The sequence below is a fragment of the Monodon monoceros genome, unplaced genomic scaffold (genome assembly GCF_005190385.1).
Source record: "Monodon monoceros isolate NGI ecotype Baffin Bay Population unplaced genomic scaffold, NGI_Narwhal_1 Super_Scaffold_17, whole genome shotgun sequence".
Classification (NCBI taxonomy): domain Eukaryota; kingdom Metazoa; phylum Chordata; class Mammalia; order Artiodactyla; family Monodontidae; genus Monodon; species Monodon monoceros.
The window spans coordinates 1,660,893-1,682,547 of record NW_021703773.1 but is presented as its reverse complement, the minus strand read 5'-3'; the positions used below and the strand labels follow the sequence as shown (position 1 = coordinate 1,682,547).

Genomic DNA, 21,655 nt, shown 5'->3' with positions numbered 1-21,655 from the left:
CTTTACTCAAAACCTTCCACTAATTTCCACTTAAAATCAAATCCCACAAATGTTAATTAGCACATTAAAAGATGCTCAACATCACTAATAATTAGGGAAATGCAAAGTGAAGATACCAGTTCACATTCATTCAGATGGTTATCAAAACAAAACCAGGAAACAAGCATCGGTGAGTATGGGAAGAAACTGGAACCCTTGCACAGATGCTGTGAAAAACAGTTCCCAAAAACCTAAACATAGAATTACCATGTGTCAAGCAATCCCACACTGGGTAAATACCCAAAAGTGAAAGCGGGGTCTCTAACAGGTATTTCATTATTCTCAACAGCCAAAAGGTGAAAGCAACCCAAATGTTCATTATCAAATGATTGGATAAACAAAATGTGGCCTATACATACAATGGAATATTATTCAGCCTTTAAAAAGGAAATTCTGACACATGTTACAACGTGGATGAACCTGGAGGACATTATGCAAACTGCAATAAGCCAGACACCAAAGGACAAATACTGTATGATTCTACTTCCATGAGGACCTAGAATAGTCATACTCACGGAGACAGAATGTAGAATAGTGGTTACAAGGGGCCGGGGCGGGATTGGGTGGGGAATGGGGAGTGTTTGATGTGGACAGAGTTTCAGTTGGGAAGACGATAAAGTTCTGGAGATGGATGGTGGCCATGGCTGCACATCAATGTGAATGTACTTAACATCACCAAACATCACCAAACTATATACTTAAAAATGATTAAAAAGATAAGTTTCATGTTATGACTATTTTACCACAATAAAAATAATAATAAAAATCCAAATCCTTACCATGATCCTTGGCTGCTTCTTCAATCTTATCACCCACCAGTTCCTTCCCCTCACTCACAGGCCTTCAGCCCTGCTGGCATCCTTGCCGAACCAAGATCGCACCAAGCACGCACTTCCTGTTCTCTGACTGGTATGCTTTTTCCTCTCACAGGTCTCTGCTCAAACAGCCCCTGAAAAGCCTTCCTGAAAATCTACTGCTGAAGGTGAAAAATAATTTTCCTTCCACCCTTCTGAGTTCTTGGTTGAAACCCCAGTAATAAAAGACAGATTAACAAGAGAAAAACAAAAAGAGGTTTATTAACATGTACACCTCGTGTATACCTTAGAGAAAATAGAAAAATACCTAGAGATACCCAGAGAAAAATTAGCAACTCCCTGAGATGGCTTAGAACTCAGGCTTAAATACCACCTTAATAAGGAAAGGGGATGGGAGATGAAGGCCTCTTGGGGGAGAGTAAAAGGTTTTTAGGAAAGATGAACGGGCCCTTAGAAGAACAGGTTGGAGATGTGACAATTTGACAAAACTTGTCAGGGTGTGGCGTCCACTTCCACTCTTGAAACTCCCAGGGAGGGGACTTAACGGCAATTGAGTTCCTTTTGGAGGGTCTGTCTTTAGAAATGTAAGGGAGTTCGGAGAAAGCTTCTCCCCACATTTACTGTTTTTCAAGTGCCAACAGCTCAAAATAACCAAAACACCAAAGCATGTCCTGTACTCCTACATACATATTTTGGGGCGTATTCTGCTATCCTCCCCTAGAATGCAAAGCCCGTGACTGCAGAGTTTATTTTGTGCCATGAGCAAGCCCGGCATATACTAGGTAGTCAGTGTTAAACGTTTACCTTTCCTATAATGTATACCCATATTCCTTGCATAATTAGAACTTTAATTTCAAAAGACTAAAATCCTGGATTACTGAAATTCTGCGGTATAAACTCAGCATCCAAAAGAAAAAAAAAAAAAAATGTGTGCAAGGAGCGTAAATGCCCTTGGATGGCTAACGCGGAGCACGGGCGCCAGCTGCTTATCCAGGGCTCCCAAGCTTCTCCCGCCGACACTAACAGCTAACAACACTAGTACGTTCCGAAGCACCAGCTACAAGCGTTCGGACAGGCCTGCGGACAGGACGAGTGGGAAACCTGGGGCCCCAGGTGGCGTGATGCAGCCCGAAGTGCGGAACCGCGCCCAGCAGGGACGGCCAGGCCAGGGTGCGGGCGCGGGCGCTGGGCACTCCGGCCCGCGTCTCTATGGTAGGAGCGGAAAAACCGGAAGTAGCCGTGAGAGGGGCGGGGCAGGGGCGGGGCCTCCGGCACCTCCTCCGCTTGGAGCCGAGGAGAGATGGCGGCCGCCGACGGCGTCGGGGAGGCTGCGCAGGGCGGGGAGCCAGGTCAACCGGAGCCGCCGCCGCCCCAGCCGCATCCCCCGCCGCCCCAGCTGCCGCAAGAAGAGGCGGCGACGTCCCCTATGGACGACGGGTTCCTGAGCCTGGACTCGCCCACCTATGTCCTGTACAGGTAACGCCCACGGCATGGTCGCGGCGCGGGAGGCCCTACCCCGCGCGCGGCGCTGCACGGGGCGCGGCTGCGGCAGAAGCTAGCGCGTCCTCGCCGTCCGGCGGCCGGGAGCGGCGGGGTGGGGCCCGCGCTGTCACCGTTCTGGGCGGTGGAGGTTTCGGAACCCACAGCGCTGGCCTGCTGTAGTCCGAATGCCAAAGGGCTTGGGTGCAGTCGGACCGCAAAGAAGGTCCAGATTGGCTCGCTTTAGAAACGGGGCTTCCCGTGGTTTGTTCTGCGGAATCGGAGAGAGCTAGCGTAAGATCTTTAGGGACCGGGACGTTTTCATTCAGCGTTTTCTTTCAGTGTTTCTAGCGCCCAGCGTCAGCCAGGCACCGAGTTAGGCTGTAAGGATGAGACTATGAGAATTCAACTCCGTTACGCATCCCCTCGTCGCCTCGTGCTTAGTGCAAGCCATGTGCAGTGTCGGGTACTGCTGTAACTTTCTCACCTTTCCTCCCCATCTTTGCCACCACCCAGTCCCGTCCCCGTTAGTTGTTTGCTTTCTATTGGTCATGCTGGTTCCCCAGCTGCATTTTGAACCTGCAGAGACGACTGAGAAGTCCTTACTTTTCTCATGTCTTATTTTTTCTTCTGTAGTTCTAGGTAAACCCATTAGATGACTGATTTGCGTAGGTTGTTTATGAATTGAGTGAAAGCCACTATGCAGATTTCGTTCTTGGAGTTTACAGTGTTAGTGATTTCAGTTGGTTGAGGTGGCCCCATAGCCCTCAGACCTCTCTGAACTGTGAAATACTCGGGTTCTTCCCTTGACTGTGTCCTATTTCCCTGTGCCTAAAGGACAGCGGTACCATTCTCATGCCACTCCCCATATAGGTCTCACACCTCGGGTAATTGCTTCCCCTGGATTTCTCCTTGTATAATGGGCACAATTTTAGGATTTGTCTAGATAGCACAGAATTTTTGCTGTCAATAGCTGATGAGTACAGAGAACTGAAAAATGGGTAATAGGAAAAGAATGTAAGTAAAAGTGGTTAATGAAAATTTGGTCACACTGAGCAGTTTACACAGCAGTGTCTACAGGCACCCAGTGTTGCCACTGTAATTTATTTTAGCATTGATAATGAGAAGTAGTATTCATTGAATACTTACTGTATGCATTTATTATATGCTACATTTATAACATATAGCATATATATTTAAGCAGACAGTATTACTATATAGTACATTTAGTGTATTTCCTGTATAATATTGTATATGCTAACTGTGTGTGTTAGGGTATATATAGTATAATAGTGTATATATAGTATAATACTGTGTATTATATGCTTACTATTATGCATATTTTAAGAGCTTAACCTATTATCTCACTTAAACCTCCAAGTAGCCTTCTAAGGTTGGTTGGTAATAGTATCATCTCCATTTTATAAATGAAGAAATTGAGGCCCAGAGAGTTTAAGTAACTTCCTCAGGGTCACACAGCTAGTTAAGTGGTAGAGCCAGTGTTCCACAGATTCCAGACTCTACTGACCACCTGGACCACCTCTCAGTGTACAAAAATGATAGTGATTACTTTTACTTTTAAATATCACTTTCTAGTTATTCAGAGTATTCAAATAAAAAATTGTTATTCAAATTTTTTTAAACTGTTGACTGATTCCAAAGAGCCTTATTAGACCAATGAATTAGATTGATTTCTAATTTAAAACTATTGTGTACTTGCTACAAAAACCTGCTTTTGCATTTATGTAAAAACTTTAAATTTGAAAACTATTGACTTATTAACTTTAATTGGAAAATTATTCATTTTATTTTTCTTTTACTTAAAAGTTTAATATGTAAAACAAAGTGGCAACACTTGGTCTTGAAGAATCCAACCATGGTTACATTATTTGTAAGTTAAAGTGTAATTGTTGCCTTTTTAAAAAAACATCAGATTTCTTCTTTTCCTTACACGCTTGAATATAATCACTGAAAAATATATGTATTTTTAGGGACAGAGCAGAATGGGCTGATATAGATCCAGTGCCGCAGAATGATGGCCCCAATCCAGTGGTCCAGATCATTTATAGTGAAAAATGTAAGTTTATTTTTTATTAGGGAAAGGTCTGTAAGTCAAACTTAGTAGCAAAGTTGAAATTCACAACTATGTGACTACATAGATGATAGATTTTGCCTAATAAAGATCTAAATGACTTAAGCTAATCTTGTGGGGTTTTGTAATTTATTTTCATGATTAAAAGTTTTATTTTGTCCAAAGAGTGGACATATTTTAAGTTTAAATAATGAATGTTACATTATAATACATAGTAACCACTGTGTGATTGTGCTTTTCATTTAGTGTTTAATCTGCACATGAGATACAACAGAAATGATTTACTGTTTTATTTAGAATAAACTTTGGTTGTTGAAACATGAGCATTTTGAAATATATTTTAGCTGTGAAATGTTAGGCTCAGCTGGAATATATTACTGATAGTGAGTGGATTATTTTCTTTGACAAAGTATTCTTTCATAATGAATGTGAAATGCTTTGTAAATTGAAGGCCATGCAAATGTTAATTGTTAGTTGTTCTTCTAGGAAAGGGTAAACAAAATGGAATGCAAGTTTTGTAGTTTTATGTATATATTTCTTTCAGTTAAGGCTCTGTTATCCAAGATCATTCCTCTTTTACAAAAAGCGATTATTAGTTTTTCTGATTATGAGATAATGTCAAGAATGTAAAGAAAGAATAATGGTGTGAGGGTTTGCCTTGTCAAATATGAAAGTGTACTACTAAACTTAATAATTAACATGTAGAACTGGTGCAGAAATAAATAGATTAATAAAGAAACTAACAATAGGTCATCAGTATAGGTGGGACCTCAATATTTGATAAAAAGGACATTTCATATCTGTATGAAAAAGGTGGATCAGTCAAGTACTGGTTTTGTAACAGTTGTCTGTGGATTTGAATATAAACAGAATTGTATCCCTATCTCATATCTTACATGAAAATAAATTACAGATGAATTAAAGTCCTAAAGCAAAACTGTAAACATACTAAAGCAAATAGAATAATCTTTCATTCTTAGGGTAAAGAAGGAATTATTAGGCAAGATGTAAAACTCCAAATTGATTGAGGAAAAGATCAGAAGGTATAACTGCATGAACCTGCAAAACTTCCAAACTGGTGAGAGATATTATATGTGAAGAGATAATTCACTAGAAGAAATAGAAATATCTATGAAGAGATGTTAACCTCACTAGTGATCTGAGAAATGAAAACCACAACTTTTCCAGATTCATAAGGTACCTTTCGAAAACTGACACAGTCATTCATTTCTCTTTCAGTTAAAAATAATAAAACCATTTTTTTCAGGGCAAAAAAAAAAAAAATCAACATTTTTAATTCTTAAATATATCATTAGGGGCTTCCCTGGTGGTGCAGTGGTTGGGAGTCTGCCTGCCGATGCAGGGGACACGGGTTCTTGCCCCGGTCCGGGAAGATCCCACATGCCGCGGAGCGGCTGGGCCCATGAGCCGTGGCTGCTGAGCCTGCGCATCCAGAGCCTGTGCTCCGCAACAGGAGAGGCTGCAACACTGAGAGGCCTGCGTACCGCAAAAACAAACAAACAAATAAATAAATATATATATATATATATCATTATTACAAACCACAAAGGAAAAGAGAGAAATAATGACCCATTGATCAAAAATTGATAAATGATTATATCAGAATTTTAAATTTGTGCAACAGAAGACACCATGAATAAGTTAAAAAGCAAACAGCAGTGTAAGCGAAGATGTATAAATAGAGGATCGATATTCAGAACCTTATAAGGAATTCCTACGAAAGGTTAAAGAAACAGGGAAACTAATCAAAAAATAGACAAAGGGTATGAACTTGTAGTTCATAGAAGAAAAATTTTCGTTAGCCATTAAATAGGGGGACAATCCATTATCATTAGGAATGAAAGATAATTTTAAACTGTTTTATGATATCAGATATTGAGACATATGAACAGATCCATGCTTTTCAGGTGGTAGTTTTCATATGTTTAGCCATTTTAGAAAGCACTGTTGTGTGTATATTTAGTAAAACTAGAAAATGCTCATATCTTACAACCTTGAAATGCTGCTTTGCATGATACATTCTGGGTTCACTCTGGCTTATGGCATCAGAAGACATGTACTAGGAGGCTGAGAGCACAGACTTCAGAGCCAGACCACCTAGTTCAGATTCTAACTGCACCACTTTACTGACTCTGTAACCTTGGACAAGTTATTTAACCTCTCATTATCTCTGTCTTCTTCTGTGTAAAATGAGGACGATAGTAGTAACTACTTTATAGAGTGAGTGAGGTATACACATGAAATAAGAGAACAGTGGCTGACTCATAGTAAGCACTGTGTGTGATAGCTATTACAATTCACAGCATTTTTTGGAAGAACAAAATATTGGAAACCAGCTATATATTTGTGTTTTGGAGAATAGATAAATGTATCGTTGTCATACAGCTGTGCGCTACATAACCAATAAGAGGATCTAGATCTGTTATAATAGGGACAGATCGCAGAAACAGTGTTGAGTGAAAAAAAGGCACATAAGTTTTAGACACTTTGAGTATGACAGTATATTAAATTTGTAATTTTTAATTAACAGACTGTTAATATCAAAAAAATCTGATGAATATAAAATTCTATTTATATAATCCCAAATTTATTTACGACCCTAAATTATATAGGGTCATATAGCCCTAAGACTGAGTATCCTAGTCCCACTTATAGGAATCTGTTCTGCAAAAAAATAGCATTGACATGTAAATTATGCCAGGCCCACTGTATGGAAAAGTGAAACAAGAATGATGTAGATGTGTATACACAGGCATGGAAGAACATATCACTGAGGGGGAAATGCCAAAATGAAAAGCAGAATGAAAGTGTTATGCCAACTTCATTAAAAAACAAGAGCAAGATTACATTTATTTGCTTAGAAAAATGTCTGGAGAGACATATCAACTGGTAACAGCCATTACCAGTGATACAGATCCAGTGCACTGGGAGTAGCACTGGATATGGGAGACTTCATGTACTTTTATATTGTTTGCAGTGTTTACAAAGAGCATGTATTTCTTTCTTTTCTTTTTTTTTTTTGAATACTCAAAATAGTTTTATTTTAAACATTTACCAAATTTAAGTTGTGCTAACTTCTGATACATAGACATATGTATCTACATAACTGTATATACATGTATACATAAATACATACATAATTCACATCTATGGTAATATTTTGAGCTTTACCTATGAAATTAATTTCAATTTGGGTCAAATATTTCATCTTTTGGAAGAAACCTATCTTGTTCATGAAAATCTTGAATCCATCTGAGGTAAGGAATAGAATTCCGGGTAGGACTGGGATATGGGAGTGGGGTGGTCAGACATGCCACTAGCCCATACAGGGTGCGTTGGCGAAAATTTGAAAAAGGAGCCACATCGTCTGAGCAGACACGGCCATGCACCAATAAACTCGGCTTGGTGAATGGGGTAGGATTTCAGCTCCCATTCCCTGCCTTAGCTGGATGCCTTGCACTGGGTGCAACCTGCATGTAGGTGGCAGTCTTAGAGGGATGGCTCAGTGGCGGTGCAAGCAGAAGATGGTGATCTGGCCAATGATCTGTACAGCTCCATTCCTCGCTGGACTGATTTAATTTGTCTGGAGGAGTTTGGTTGGGTAGGGATCTTTTCTTCTCACCACTTCTGATGATTTAGCTGAAGAAGGAGATCTCCCCGATGAAAAAAGTCCATTTTTCAGGTTCAAGTGTGCAGATGGCTGTGCAGCCTCCAAGTGGGCTTTCATGGTTTAATCTTAGGAAATAGCCCAATGTTGATTCTTGAGTCCTAAAAAAAATATGCTGTCGATCTGGTTGTAGATGAGCTTTGCAATTTCCCTTTTCTCTCAGCGCCTCAGCTCGGCCGCCCCACGCCAGGGATCGTACGGAGGGGCTGCGTGAGGAGAGAGGAGCGGGCGGGGAGCCACTGGGCTGCGCCCCAGTCCCAGGCAGGCTGGCTGGGGGACCAGGGCCGTGCACATCCCTACCCGGATGACGCGGCCAAGCGGGCGCATGGTGTTCTGTGCCCTCCAGGCTGACTCCTGGAACATGTATTTCTTTTTAATTAAAAATATTTTGGAGGACTTCCCTGGTGGCGCAGTGGTTAAGAATCCACCTTGCCGGGCTTCCCTGGTGGCGCAGTGGTTGAGAGTCCGCCTGCTGATGCAGGGGACGCGGGTTCGTGCCCCGGTCCGGGAGGATCCCACATGCCGTGGAGTGGCTAGGCCCGTGAGCCATGGCCGCTGGGCCTGTGCGTCTGGAGCCTGTGCTCCGCAACGGGAGAGGCCGCAACAATGAGAGGCCTGCGTACCGCAAAAAAAAAAAAAAAAAAAAAAAAAGAATCCACCTTGCCAATGCAGGGGACATGGGTTCAAGCCCTGGTCTGGGCAGATCCCACATGCCACAGAGCAACTAAGCCCATGTGCCACAACAACTGAAGCCCATGCGCCTAGAGCCCGTGCTCTGCAACAGGAGAAGCCACCGCAGTGAGAAGTCTGCGACCACAACGAAGAGTAGGCCCTGCTCGCCTCAACTAGAGAAAGCCCACACGCCACAGCGGAGACCCAGTGCAGCCAAAAAAAATATTTTTTAAAGTAACACATGCTCATTGAAGAAAAATTTGAAGACGTTAACATCAAAAGAAGAGTATAATCATCCAAAACTAACCACTGTTAACATTTGGTGTATAGCCTTCCACTCCTCGGAAAATATGTTTCCACAGAGTTAGGTTTATACTATGTATGTGTACATGTGTGAACATAAAATAATGTGTTTATACATTGTATGTAGAGTTAACATGTTATAAGCATTTTGTTACACATTTTAAAGTATTTGGGAGCTTGGTTCTTAATGACCACATAATATTCCATAGTTATTTACCATGTATATTGTTTCTAAATTTTACTCCGGTATAAATTAAGTTCAGCATTTTAAAGGTAGTATTTAGGAGTAGATGACCTTTGTATGTTCAGAAAGAGCTATAATTATTCATGCTCTCCTCTGATAATTTCTTTTTTGGGGTTGTAGTCTAATGAAACTATATACATACCCATGTGTGCTTGCATGCACACACATAAATACATATGTGTGTATTGTATATTTAATTTTTAAAATTTTTTAATGAAAGGTCATTGGATGCTTAAAGTAGTGATTTTTATAAAACAAAATTGAAAACAACTAGTAGTAGCAGAATGGTTAGGCAAATCAGGATATATTGACATTGTATTCATGCATATTGACCTCCTAAAAGTTTGTGAACCCTGTCAGTAACTGGAAAATTATATGCTATAAGAAAAATAGCAGGACTTTCCTGGTGGTCCAGTGGTTAAGAATCTACCTTCCGATGCAGGGGATGCAGGTTCGATCCCTGGTCAGGGAACATACCCACGTGCCGTGGGGCAACTAAGCCCATGCGCCACAGCTACTGAGCCCGTGCTCCACAACTACCAAGCCCTTGCACTCTGGAGCCCACACGTCACAACTACTGAGCCCGCATGTTCTGGAGCCTATGCGCCACAACTAGAGAGCCTGCGTGCTGCAACTACTGAGCCCATGCGCTCTGGAGACCACACACCACAATTAGAGAGAGGCCCACGCACCACAACGAAGAGCCCGTGCACTGCAACAAAAGATCCCGCATGCCGCAATGAAATCCCACATGCTGCAACTAAGACCTGACGCAGCCAAATAAATAATAAATAAAAATTTTTAAAAAAAGAAAAATAGCATAGCATGTCCACATAAATTTTTAATTGTGGAAAAACAAGTATTGAGGAGTATTTAACACCTGGGTTTTTTTTAATAGTCTGTTTAGGGCCTTAGTCTGTTCTCTATGTTAATCTGTGCTGTGATGTGAAGGCATTTCAGCTGCAGTGAAATGAGCATTGTGATTAGCAGTGTGTGCTTTGGTGTCAGACTAGATTGGGGTTTAACTTTTGTCTCCAAAGTACACTGGGCCATGTGAACTTGTTAATCTCTCTTAAGCCTGTTTCTCTTGTGGAAATGAGAGTAAAATAGGTTAATATTTGTAAAGGTCTAAGTTCCTTCAGTTAAGAGATTGGCAAAGATCAGAAGTTTTGATACTCTGTCAGTGAGGATGTGGAAAAAGAATCGGTGTATTCATACATTCTTGGAGGGACTATATATTGAACAGACCTTTTTTGAGAGGTTAATTTGGCACTGTCTGTCAGCATCAACAGTGCACATAACCTTGATCCAGTAATTCCACTTGTAGGAATTCATCCTACAGATGTACTGAATTTGCACGTGTGTGCAGAAACATACCATGATAGGACAGTGAAAGAATGAAAACAATTTAAACATTCATTTATAGGGGACGAGTTAGGTATAGAGTGCCCATACAACGAAATGCTGTGCAACTGTTTGAAAAATGTAGTAAACTTTGTAACAGGGAATGTGGTTGAAAATTATGTCATCTCATCTTGTTCCTCAAACTCGTATGTTCATAAATAAGCATATATTTTTAACTAAACGAATAGCTGCTGCTCTGCACCTTATGTTTTTCACTCAACAACCTGTCTTAGCAATTGTTCCATTTCAGTACATAACAGAACAGCCTCGTTACTAATAGCTGCATAGGATTTTGTTGTATGGGTGTACCATGATGGACTTAACCCATTCTTTACTCATGGAAATTTCAGTTGTTTCCAGTCTTCATTTCTCTATTTCTTATGTAAATTTCCTTGGATGCTTTGGGCACATACAGGAGTATATTTGTAAGAAAACTTACTGGAACTGGAATTGTTAGGTCAATGAGTAGTCAGTTTTTATTTATTTATTTATTTTTTAGAGAAACACTTTATTTTTGGCTGTGTTGGGTCTTTGTTGCTGTGCACGGGCTTTCTCTAGTTGTGGCGAGCGGGGGCTACTCTTCGTTGTGGTGCATGGGCTGCTCATTGCGGTGGCTTCTCTTGTGGAGCACGGGCTCTAGGCCTGTGGTCTTCAGTAAGTTGTGGCTCACGGGCTCAGTAGTTCTGGTTTGCAGGCTCTAGGCATGCAGGCTTCAGTAGTTGTGACGCGCGGACTCTTGAGCTCAGGCTCAGTAGTTGTGGCACACGTGCTTAGTTGCTCTGCGGCATGTGGGATCTTCCCAGACCATGGCTTGAACCCGTGTCCCCTGCATTGGTAGGCAGATTCTTAACCACTGCACCACCAGAGAAGTCCCCAGTTTTTAATTTTTAATAGATATTACCAAGTGGTTTTCCATAGAGATATTTACTAGTTTATACGACCTTGAATAATGTATGAGTGAAAAAAGTAAGGCCCAGGACATTAGAGTGGGATGTGATCTCATTTGTATTAAAAAAAAAAAATGAGAAGATGGAATTAGAACATATACTTTTGTGTGCATAGGATATATTTGGAAGGATACATTAGAATCACTCAACAGTTGCTTCTGGGGAGAAGAACTGGGAATTTAGTGGAATGGAAACTTAGCATGAACCTTTTTGTACTGTTTGAGTTTTCTATCATTGTGTATATTACTTTTTCAGTTAAAAAAAACTGATCAAAATAAAATGTGAGAAAAACAGCTAAGTGAATATATTTGGATATATGCACTCTTAATTTTTCTTTAATGCATAAGGTCTCTGGGGGATCTGGAGTCAGGCATCAACCCCCGTACGTGCATCCTGGCTGTGACACAAGTTATCAGGGTGGCAGTCATAGTCATTGGATTTTCTTTCTTTTGCGTATTGTTATAAATCGTATACATACGATAAAGTATCTTCCTCTTAGAGTAAAACAACATTTTGTACTATAGTGGTTGTTTTAAACAAGAAAGACCATCCTAATGCAGTTGTGTGCTGTTTCTAGTTCAGGATGTTTATGATTATTTCCGGGCTGTCCTGCAGCGTGACGAGAGAAGTGAACGAGCTTTTAAACTAACCAGAGATGCTATTGAGTTAAATGCAGCCAATTACACAGTGTGGTAAGTAAGACACCTCGTTAATATTCCCTGTCTGAATGTCACAGGTTTTAGTTTGGATGACTTTTTTCTTAATGATAATTTTTATCAAAATAACAATTCACATATGAGTTTAAAAGTCAGAGACTGAATGAAAAATAGCAATCTCTGCTCTATTCCTTCTCATTACAGAGTCCCACTCCCTGGAGGCAACAATTCCTAGCTGTTTTTTCTTAAAATCACCTCTATATTGTAAATCATATGCTTGATTATTTTTAATTTTTTCACTTTAGACATTACTCCTGCTATGGAAGATACAGAGTTCAGTCTCCTATACTGTCTCCATCACAGTAATCAGTTCATGGTTCATGCAGACCCACATTCCATCATATATTTATATTTCCTTTAACAGATGGGCTTTTTTATTTAGTTTTGTTCTCTTTTTACCAGCAAGTTATCTGTCTCCCCGACTCTCTGCTCATATAGAATGTCTCGTTACTGTTGAGCACAGCAGGTAACCCTTCAGTTCCTTCCTTTCTTCTCCAAGGACTTGGGCACCGTGTGTCTGTCTGGTCCATAGCTCTTTCCTGTGTCAGGTCCCTGTTTCCTAGATCCCACATCTTTCTCTTTCCTGCTTTACTCTCATTTTATAGACCAGATCCTTGAATAGAAGAAAACTCTTAGAAGGCTGTGATGGAAATTGTTACTGAGGTTTCGTAAATTTAAAAGTGTCTTCAGTCTCTTCGAGCTTTAGTGATAGAATTCTAGATTGGAAATCATTCTCCGTTAGATTTTTAAAACTGTCTTTCTGTTTCTTTCAGCCTCTATTGAGAAGATTCCCATTCCTTCATTTTAACCTTTTCTTTAGCTTTGGGAATTTTTTTTTTTTTTTACGTTCTTTTGATAATGTCTTCTCTCTTTCCTCTGTTGGCTCTCTCTGGAATGCCTTTTAGTTGCATGTTGTACTTCTGAGGTTGTCTTTTCTTACTTTTATCTGTTTTTATTTACTTTTGAGATTTTTTCATCTTTATCTTCTAACTCTTCTATCTGCACTCATTTTTAATTTACAAGAGCTCTTTTTATCTTCTCTGAGTATTTTTTAATAGCATCTTGTTTATTTCATGGATGGGATATGTTTTCATTTTTCTGTTTATTTGTTTTGGTCTCTTTAATGTAAACATTTTTCTCAAATGGATGGTAAATTCTTGGCTCTCCTTTCATACTTACAGTGGAAGCAGGAAAATGATTTGGCATCCCTGCGTGTTGCAGGACTTGTCACCAAGAGGGGTTTACCGTGAAGTTAGTGTGGAGGCATGGCTGCTTTGTTTGACGTCTTCATATGTCAGTATTTTTCTCTTGACTACTTTGTTTCTCTGAAGAAGAGCTGTCTGAAGAATGTACATTTGGCTGCCACAGTTCTGGGGGTCAGTTCTGGCAGGGGAAGACAGGGTTGGGGGGCATCTCAGCTGTTCAGTATATCAGCGTTAAATTTCCTTGTTTCCAGCCTTTACCTCACCCTGCCTTCTGCTGTGTCTGGTATTTCTTTCTGCTTTGGATTTTTCCAGAAAATAAAGCCACTTGTCTGCTGCCCAGGCTTTTTAAGAAAACCCTAGTCCTCCTTCTCCTATGTGTTTTCTTTACTTCCACAAAACACTTCACTTCTGGCGCTTCTAGTCACCGAATGTGTGTGGGATTTTTCTCCTACCAGGCAGTGCCCTGTGATACCACCTGGGTGTCCTACAGTTTAACTCAATTCTAACACTGTCTACCTGGAGGTAACGTCAGATCCTACAGGTTAAGGGCTCGGTCCCACAAGCCTGACCCACCCCAAAGCCAGTTGCACATCCTGTGCTTCTGACTGGTAGGCCATAAATCAGAGGTTCCACAATTCCCTCCTTGGGTTCAACTGATTTGCTAGAGCAGCTCACAGAACTCAGTGAAACACTTACTTATGTTTACCAGTTTATTAAATGATATGATAAAACACAGAGATGCACAGCCAGATGAAAAGGTGCATAGGGTGACATCTGGGAGGGTCCCGAGCACAGGAGCTTCTGTTCCTGTGGGGTTGAGGTGCATCACCCTCCTGGTACATGGATATGTTCACCCACCTGGAAGCTCTCTAAATCCCCTACTGTTGGGATTTAATGGTGGCTTCCTCACGTGGACACGATCGATTATTAACTCCATTTCCAGCCCTTCTCTCCTGTCTGGAAGATGGGAGGTGGGGCTGAACATTCCAAGTTTCTAATCAAGGCTTGGTCTTTCTGGTGACCAGGAGCCATCCAGGAGCCCAACCAGAATCACCTCAGTAGAAGGGATGCCCGAGTGCTCTTATCACTCAGAAATTTACAAGGGTTTTAGGAGCTCTCTGTGAGGAAGAAAAAGGCAGACACACACACACACACACCCAGGTTGGGAGATGTTGTCACCTCTCTGCTCAGGGTTGGGGGAAGGATCTTGGCTGCTGAGGACTCTGTCTACATTTTAAAATGTTTTCAGCCCCACCCTTGACTTCCAGTTTCGGAAATACCTGATACATCTGATTTCTGAACCTTTCTTCCTCAGTTGACAGGTTTTTAGCCCTTTCTGGTTTTCTAAGTCAGTCAAAACTTATCAGCTTACCATTTTCCATCGTTTTGTTGACCTCTTCCAATTGCTGTGGTATCCCCTCATCCTCGTGGATTTATACCCTTTTTATTTCTTTACTGTCATTTTAGTAGGATTATCTAGAGCTGTTAGGGTGATCTTCCATCACTTTATGTCTCTAATATGCACATTTTTAGCTTGTAAGAAATTCCTGACTGTACACAGCTCAGAGCAACTTAGAATGCATTTAAAATTTCCTAAGTTTATTTGCTGTTTTCTTAAAAACAGTATACCTGAAATTACCCATATGAACCAGGCTACCTGTATGTGTATGTGCTCTGTGAAGCCTTATTTTCTTTAAACTAATTATAATAGAGAAATACTGTCATTTCCTCTATTTAGCATTTCATTTTAAGAGATAACTTTTAAAGTAGTTTTTTGGGGGGTTCGAGTCAAGATGGCGGTATGGGAAGACACAGAGTTGGTGTCTCCCCACAACTAGGGCACTTGTCAGACACTGGTGGGGGACCTCGAAGCCCAAGGAGATGGGAGGAACCCGCAAGTGAACCGGTAGGACGTGGGGGGACTGAGCAGGGAGGAGAAGTGGAGACCAGACAGGACCAGCGCCCCTGAGGGGTGGCTGAGAGGGGAGGGGTTCCTATGCCTGGAGGGACCCTCGGGGGCTCGGATTGGAGCGGGCAGAGTGCCCAGCATTTGCCCTACTCACTTGAGCCTGGGAAGCCTGCTGGGCTCCCAGGCTGGGTCTCCCGCCCTCCAAAGCCCCCTCCAGGATGCGTGGGTCCTGGAGGCATAGGAGGGAGGCCGGGGGAGAGGAGGAGAGGCAGCAGGAGGGGCCCTCCAGGATGGCAGGAGCAGGAGAGGAGCAGAGGGCGTTCTGTTCCCTTCTGTTCCATTGAGCCTTCTGTTCCATTGAGCCTAAGCCCCACCCCCCCCCCCACACACACCCAGGGCCTTTTCCAGCTGTGTGAGTCCTAAGCATAGGCCCCACCCACTGCCCAAACCTCACCCTTGCTTAGGCCCCACCCTCCACAGCCAAGGCCTTTTCTACCTTTTTTTTCCCTTCCTTCTGCTCTTTTTTTTTTCCCCTTCTGCTCTTGTTTACTATTGTGATTCTGTTTTACCTTACAGTTGTTTCATCTATATTTTTATTTTTTATACTCTTTCTAACATACCTGTTAGTTTCCTAGTCTAATTTTATTTTTTACTCTTTCTTCTTCTTATTATTTATTTATTTATTTTTTTGCTGCTCTGCACAGCTTTCAAAATCTTGGTGCTTGAGCCAGGGGTAGGACTGAAGCTCCTGTGGTAGGAGTTCCGAGTCTGAACCACTGGACTAACAGAGCACCTCAGACCCCAGGGAATATTCATCGCAGTGAGGTCTCCCAGGGGTCCTCATCTCGGTACCAAGACCCAGCCCTACCCAACGGCCAACAAACTCCAGTGTTGGACGCCTCAGGCCAAAGAACAAGTAAGACAGGAACACAGTCCCACCATCAAAAAAAAAGAGACTGCTAAAATATATATCACAGATGAAGGAGCAAGTTAAAAACATAAGACCAAATAAATGAAGAGGAAATAGGCAATCTACCTGAAAAAAATTCACAGTAATGATAGTAAAGATGATTCAGAATCTCGGAAATAAAATGGAGGCACTGATTGAGAAAATACAACAAACGTTTAACAAAGATCTAGAGGAACTAAAGAACAAAGAAACAGAGATGAACAACACAACTGAAATGAAAAATACACTAGAAGGAATCAATAACAGAATAACTGAGGCAGAAGAATGAATAAGTGAGCTGGAAGATAAAATGGTGGAAATAACTGCCGAGGAACAGAATAAAGAAAAAAGAATGAAAAGAATTGAAGACAATCTCAGATAGCTCTGGGACAACACTAAATGCACCAACATTCAAATTATAGGGGTCCCAGAAGAAGAAGAGAAAAAGAAGTGGTCTGAGAAAATATTTGAAAAGATTATAGTGGAAAACTTCCCTAACGTGGGAAAGGAAATAGTCACCTAAGTCCAGGAAACACAGAGAGTCCCGTACAGGATAAACCCTAGGAGAAACACCAAGACATACTAAAACTAACAAAAATTAAATACAAAGAAAAAATATTAAAAGCAGCAAGGGAAAAACAAAAAATAACATACAATAGAATCCCCAAAAGGTTAACAGCTGATTTTTCAGCACAAACTCTGCAAGCCAGAAGGGAGTGGCAAGGTATACTTGAAGTGATGAAAGACAAAAACCTACAACCAAGACTGCTCTGTCCAGCAATGATCTTATTCAGATTTGATGGAGAAATTAAAAGCTTTTCAGACAAGCAAAAGCTAAGAGAATTCAGCACCACAAAACCAGCTTTACAACAAATGCTAAAGAAACTTCTCTAGGCGGGAAACACAAGAGAAGAAAAAGACCTACAAAAACAAACCCAAAACAATTAAGAAAATGGTACTAGGAATGTACATATCGATAATAACCTTGAATGTAAATGGATTAAATGCCCCAACCAAGAGACACAGAGTGGCTGAATAGATACAAAAACAAGATCCATATATATGCTGTCTACAAGAGACGCACTTCAGATGTAGGGACACGTACAGGCGGAAAGTGAGGGGATGGAAAAACATATTGCATGCAAATGGAAATCAAAAGAAAGCTGCAGTAGCAATACTCATATCAGATAAAATAGACTTGAAAATAAAGACTGTTACAAGACATAAGGAAGGACACTACATAATGATCAAGGAATTAATCCAAGAAGAAGATATAACAATTATAAATGTTTATGCACCCAACATAGGAGCACCTCAATACATAAGGCAAATGCTAACAACCAGGAAGGGAGAAATCGACAGTAACACAATAATAATAGGGGACTTTAACAACCCACTTACCCAATGGACAGATCATCCAAACAGAAAATAAAGAAACGCAAGCATTAAATGACACAATAGACCAGATAGATTTAATTGATATTTATAGAACATTGCACCCAAAAGTGGCAGAATACACTTTTTTTTCAGGTGCACACAGAACATTCTCCAGGATAGATCACATCATGGGTCACAAATCAAGCCTCGGAAAATTTAAGAAAACTGAAATCATATCAAGCATCTTTTCTGACCACAATGCTATGAGATTGGAAATCAGTTATAGGAAAAAGACTGTAAAAAACACAAATACATGGAGGCTAAACAGTGCATTACTAAATAACCAAGAGATCACTGAAGAAATCAAAGAAGAAATGAAAAAATACATAGAAACAAATGACAACAGAAACACAACTGAAAACCTATGGGACGCAGCAAAAGCAGTTCTAAGAGGGAAGTTTATAACATTCAATCTCACCTCAAGAAACAAGAAAAGTCTCAAACAATCTAACCCTACACCTAAAGGAAGTAGAGAAAGAAGAACAAAGAAAACCCAAAGTCAGTAGAAGGAAAGAAATCATAAATATCAGAGCAGAAATAAATGAAATAGGAATGAAGAAAACTATAGCAAAGATCAGTAAAACTAAAAGCTAGTTCTTTGAGAAGATAAACAAAATTGATAAACCCTTAGCCAGACTCACCAAGAAAAAAAGGGAGGGGATGCAAATCAATAAAATTAGAAACGAAAAAGAGGAAATCACAACGGATACCACAGAAATAGAAAGGATTATAAGAGACTACTACAAACAACTATATGCCAGAAAAAGACAACCATGAAGAAATGGACAAATTCTTGGAAAGGTACAATTTTCCAAGAAAGAACTAGGAAGAATTAGAAAATATAAACAGACCTACTGCAAGTAATGAAATTGAAACTGTAATTAAAAATCTTCTAACAAACAAAAGTCCAGGGCCAGATGGCTTCACAGGTGAATTGTATCAAACATTTAGAGAAGAGCTAACACCCATCCTTCTCAAACTCTTCCAAAAAATTATAGAGGGAGGAACACTTGCAAATTCATTCTACGAAGCCACCATCACCCTGATACCAAAACCAGAAAAAGATATCACAAAAAAAGAAAATTATGGACCAATATCACTGATGAACATAGCCACAAAAATCCTCAACAAAATACCAACAAACAGGATCCAACAACATATTAAAAGGATCATACACCATGATCTAGTGGGATTTATCCCAGGGATGCAAGGATTCTTCAGTATATGCAGATCAATCAGTGTGATACACTATATTAACAAATTAAAGAATAAAAAGTATATGGTCATCTCAATCGATGCAGAAAAAGCTTTTGACAAAATTCAACACTCATTTATAAAAACTCTCCAGAAAATGGGCAAACCCATTTTCTGGAAACAATCCCATTTACCATTGCAACAAAAAGAATAAAATACCTAGGAATAAACCTACCTAAGGGGGCAAAATACTTCTACTCAGAAAACTATAAAGCACTGATGAAAGAAATCAAAGACGATGTGAACAGATGGAGAAATATACCATGTTCTTGGATTGGAAGAATCAATATTGTGAAAATGGCTGTACTACCCAAAGCAATCTACAGATTCAGTGCAATCCCTATCAAACTATCAATGGCATTCTTTACAGAATTAGTGCAAAAAATTTTACTATTTGTATGGAAACACAAAAGACCCCGAATAGCCGAAGCAATCTTGAGAAAGAAAAACAGAGCTGTAAGAATCAAGCTCCCTGACTTCAAACTATACTACAAAGCTAGAGTAATCAAGGCAGTATGATACTGGCACAAAAACAGAAATATAGATGAATGGAACAGGATATAAAGCCCAGAGATAAACCCATGCACATATAGTCACCTAATCTATGACAAAGGAGGCAAGAACATACAATGGAGAAAAGACAGCCTCTTCAATAAGTGGTGCTGTGAAAACTGGACAGCTACATGTAAAAGAATGAAATCAGAACACTCCCTAACACCATACACAAAAATAAACTCAAAATGGATTAAAGACCTAAATGTAAGACCAGACACTATAAAAGTCTTAGAGGGAAACATAGGAAAAACACTCTTTGACATAAAACACAGCAAGATCTTTTTTGTCCCACCTCCTAAGAGTAATGAAGATAAAAACAAAAATAAACAAATGGGACCTAATTAAAGTTAAAAGCTTTTGCACAGCAAAGGAAACCTAATCAAGACGAAAAGACAGCCCTCAGAATGGAAGAAAATATTTGCAAATTAAACAATGGACAAAGGATTAATCTCCAAAATATACAAACAGCTCATGGAGCTCAATATCGAAAAACAAACAACCCAATTAAAAAATGCGTGGAAGGGCTTCCCTGGTGGCGCAGTGGTTGAGGGTCTGCCTGCCAATGCAGGGGACACGGGTTCGTGCCCCGATCCGGGAAGATCCCACATGCCGCAGAGCAGCTGGGCCCGTGAGCCATGGCCACTGAGCCTGCGCGTCCAGAGCCTCTGCTCTGCAAGGGGAGAGGCCACAACAGTGAGAGGCCCGCGTACCACAAAAAAAAAAAAAAAATGCGTGGAAGACTTAAATAGACATTTCACCAAAGAAGACGTACAGATGGCCAAGAGGCACATGAAAAGATACTCAACATCACTAATTATTAGCAAAGTACAAATCAAAACTACAATGAGGTATCACCTCACACCAGTCAGAATGGCCATTATCAAAAAATCTAGAAACAGTAAATGCTGGAAAGGGTGTGGTGAAAGGGAACCCTCCTGCACTGTTAGTGGGAAGGTAAATTGATACAACCACTATGGAGAACAGTATAGAGGTTCCTTAAAAAACTAAAAATAGAACTACCATGTGATCCAACAATCCCACTATTGGACATATACCCTGAGAAAACCATAATTCAAAAAGAGACATGTACCACAATGTTCATTGCAGCACTATTTAGAATAGTCACGACATGGAAGCAACCTAAATGTTCATCGACAGATAAATGGATAAAGAAGATGTGGCACATATATACAATGCAATATTACTCAGCCATAAAAAGAAACGAAATTGAGTTATTTTTAGTGAGGTGGACGGACCTAGAGTCTGTCATACAAAGTGAAGTAAGTCAGAAAGAGAAAAATAAATACCGTATGCTAACACATATATATGGAATCAAAAAAAAAATGGTACTGCTGAACCTAGTGGCAGGGCAGGAATAAAATCGTAAACATAGAAATGGACTTGAGGACACGGGGTGGTTGGGAAACTGGGGCAAAGTGAGAGTAACATCGACATGTACACTACCAAATGTAAAATAGATAGCTAGTGGGAAGCAGCCGCATAGCACAGGGAGATCAGCTTGGTGCTTTGAGACCACCTAGAGGGGTGGGGTGGGGAGGGTGGAGGGAGGCTCACGAAGGAGGGGATATGAGGATATATGTATACATATAGCTGATTCGCTTTGTTATACAGCTGAAATGAACATAGTATTGTGAAGCAGTTATGCTCCAATAAAGATGTATTTAAAAAAAAGAAAATAAAAAAGTAGTTTTTTGTCTCATTATATATTGAGTTGGAATATTTTGAAATTTTGAAGTAAGAATAGACTAGAACTAATCATGTCTTTAGGGAAAAGGTTTTTTTAATGGTTTGACTTCACCTGTGAAAAAATTAAAGAGAAACTTGTTTCATTTATAAGTAACATTTTTAGGGTGGTTCTAAAAATAAAATATATGATAATGTTTGTAATGAAATTAATTTATTATATGAGTAATGTATCTAAATGAA

The 21,655-nt window shown here is 40.2% G+C and overlaps 1 protein-coding gene across 1 annotated transcript in view; it reads left to right on the top strand.

The window, feature by feature from the left end:
- Positions 1 to 2,134: 2,134 nt before the first annotated feature.
- FNTA (farnesyltransferase, CAAX box, alpha) overlaps positions 2,135 to 21,655 on the top strand; it is a 30,206-nt gene continuing 10,685 nt past the window's right edge. The window contains exons 1-3 of the mRNA XM_029226549.1: positions 2,135 to 2,330; positions 4,325 to 4,410; positions 12,261 to 12,375. Of these exons, the coding sequence (XP_029082382.1) occupies positions 2,155 to 2,330; positions 4,325 to 4,410; positions 12,261 to 12,375 (377 nt within the window). The 5' untranslated portion in view covers positions 2,135 to 2,154. The remainder of the gene's footprint in view (positions 2,331 to 4,324; positions 4,411 to 12,260; positions 12,376 to 21,655) is intronic.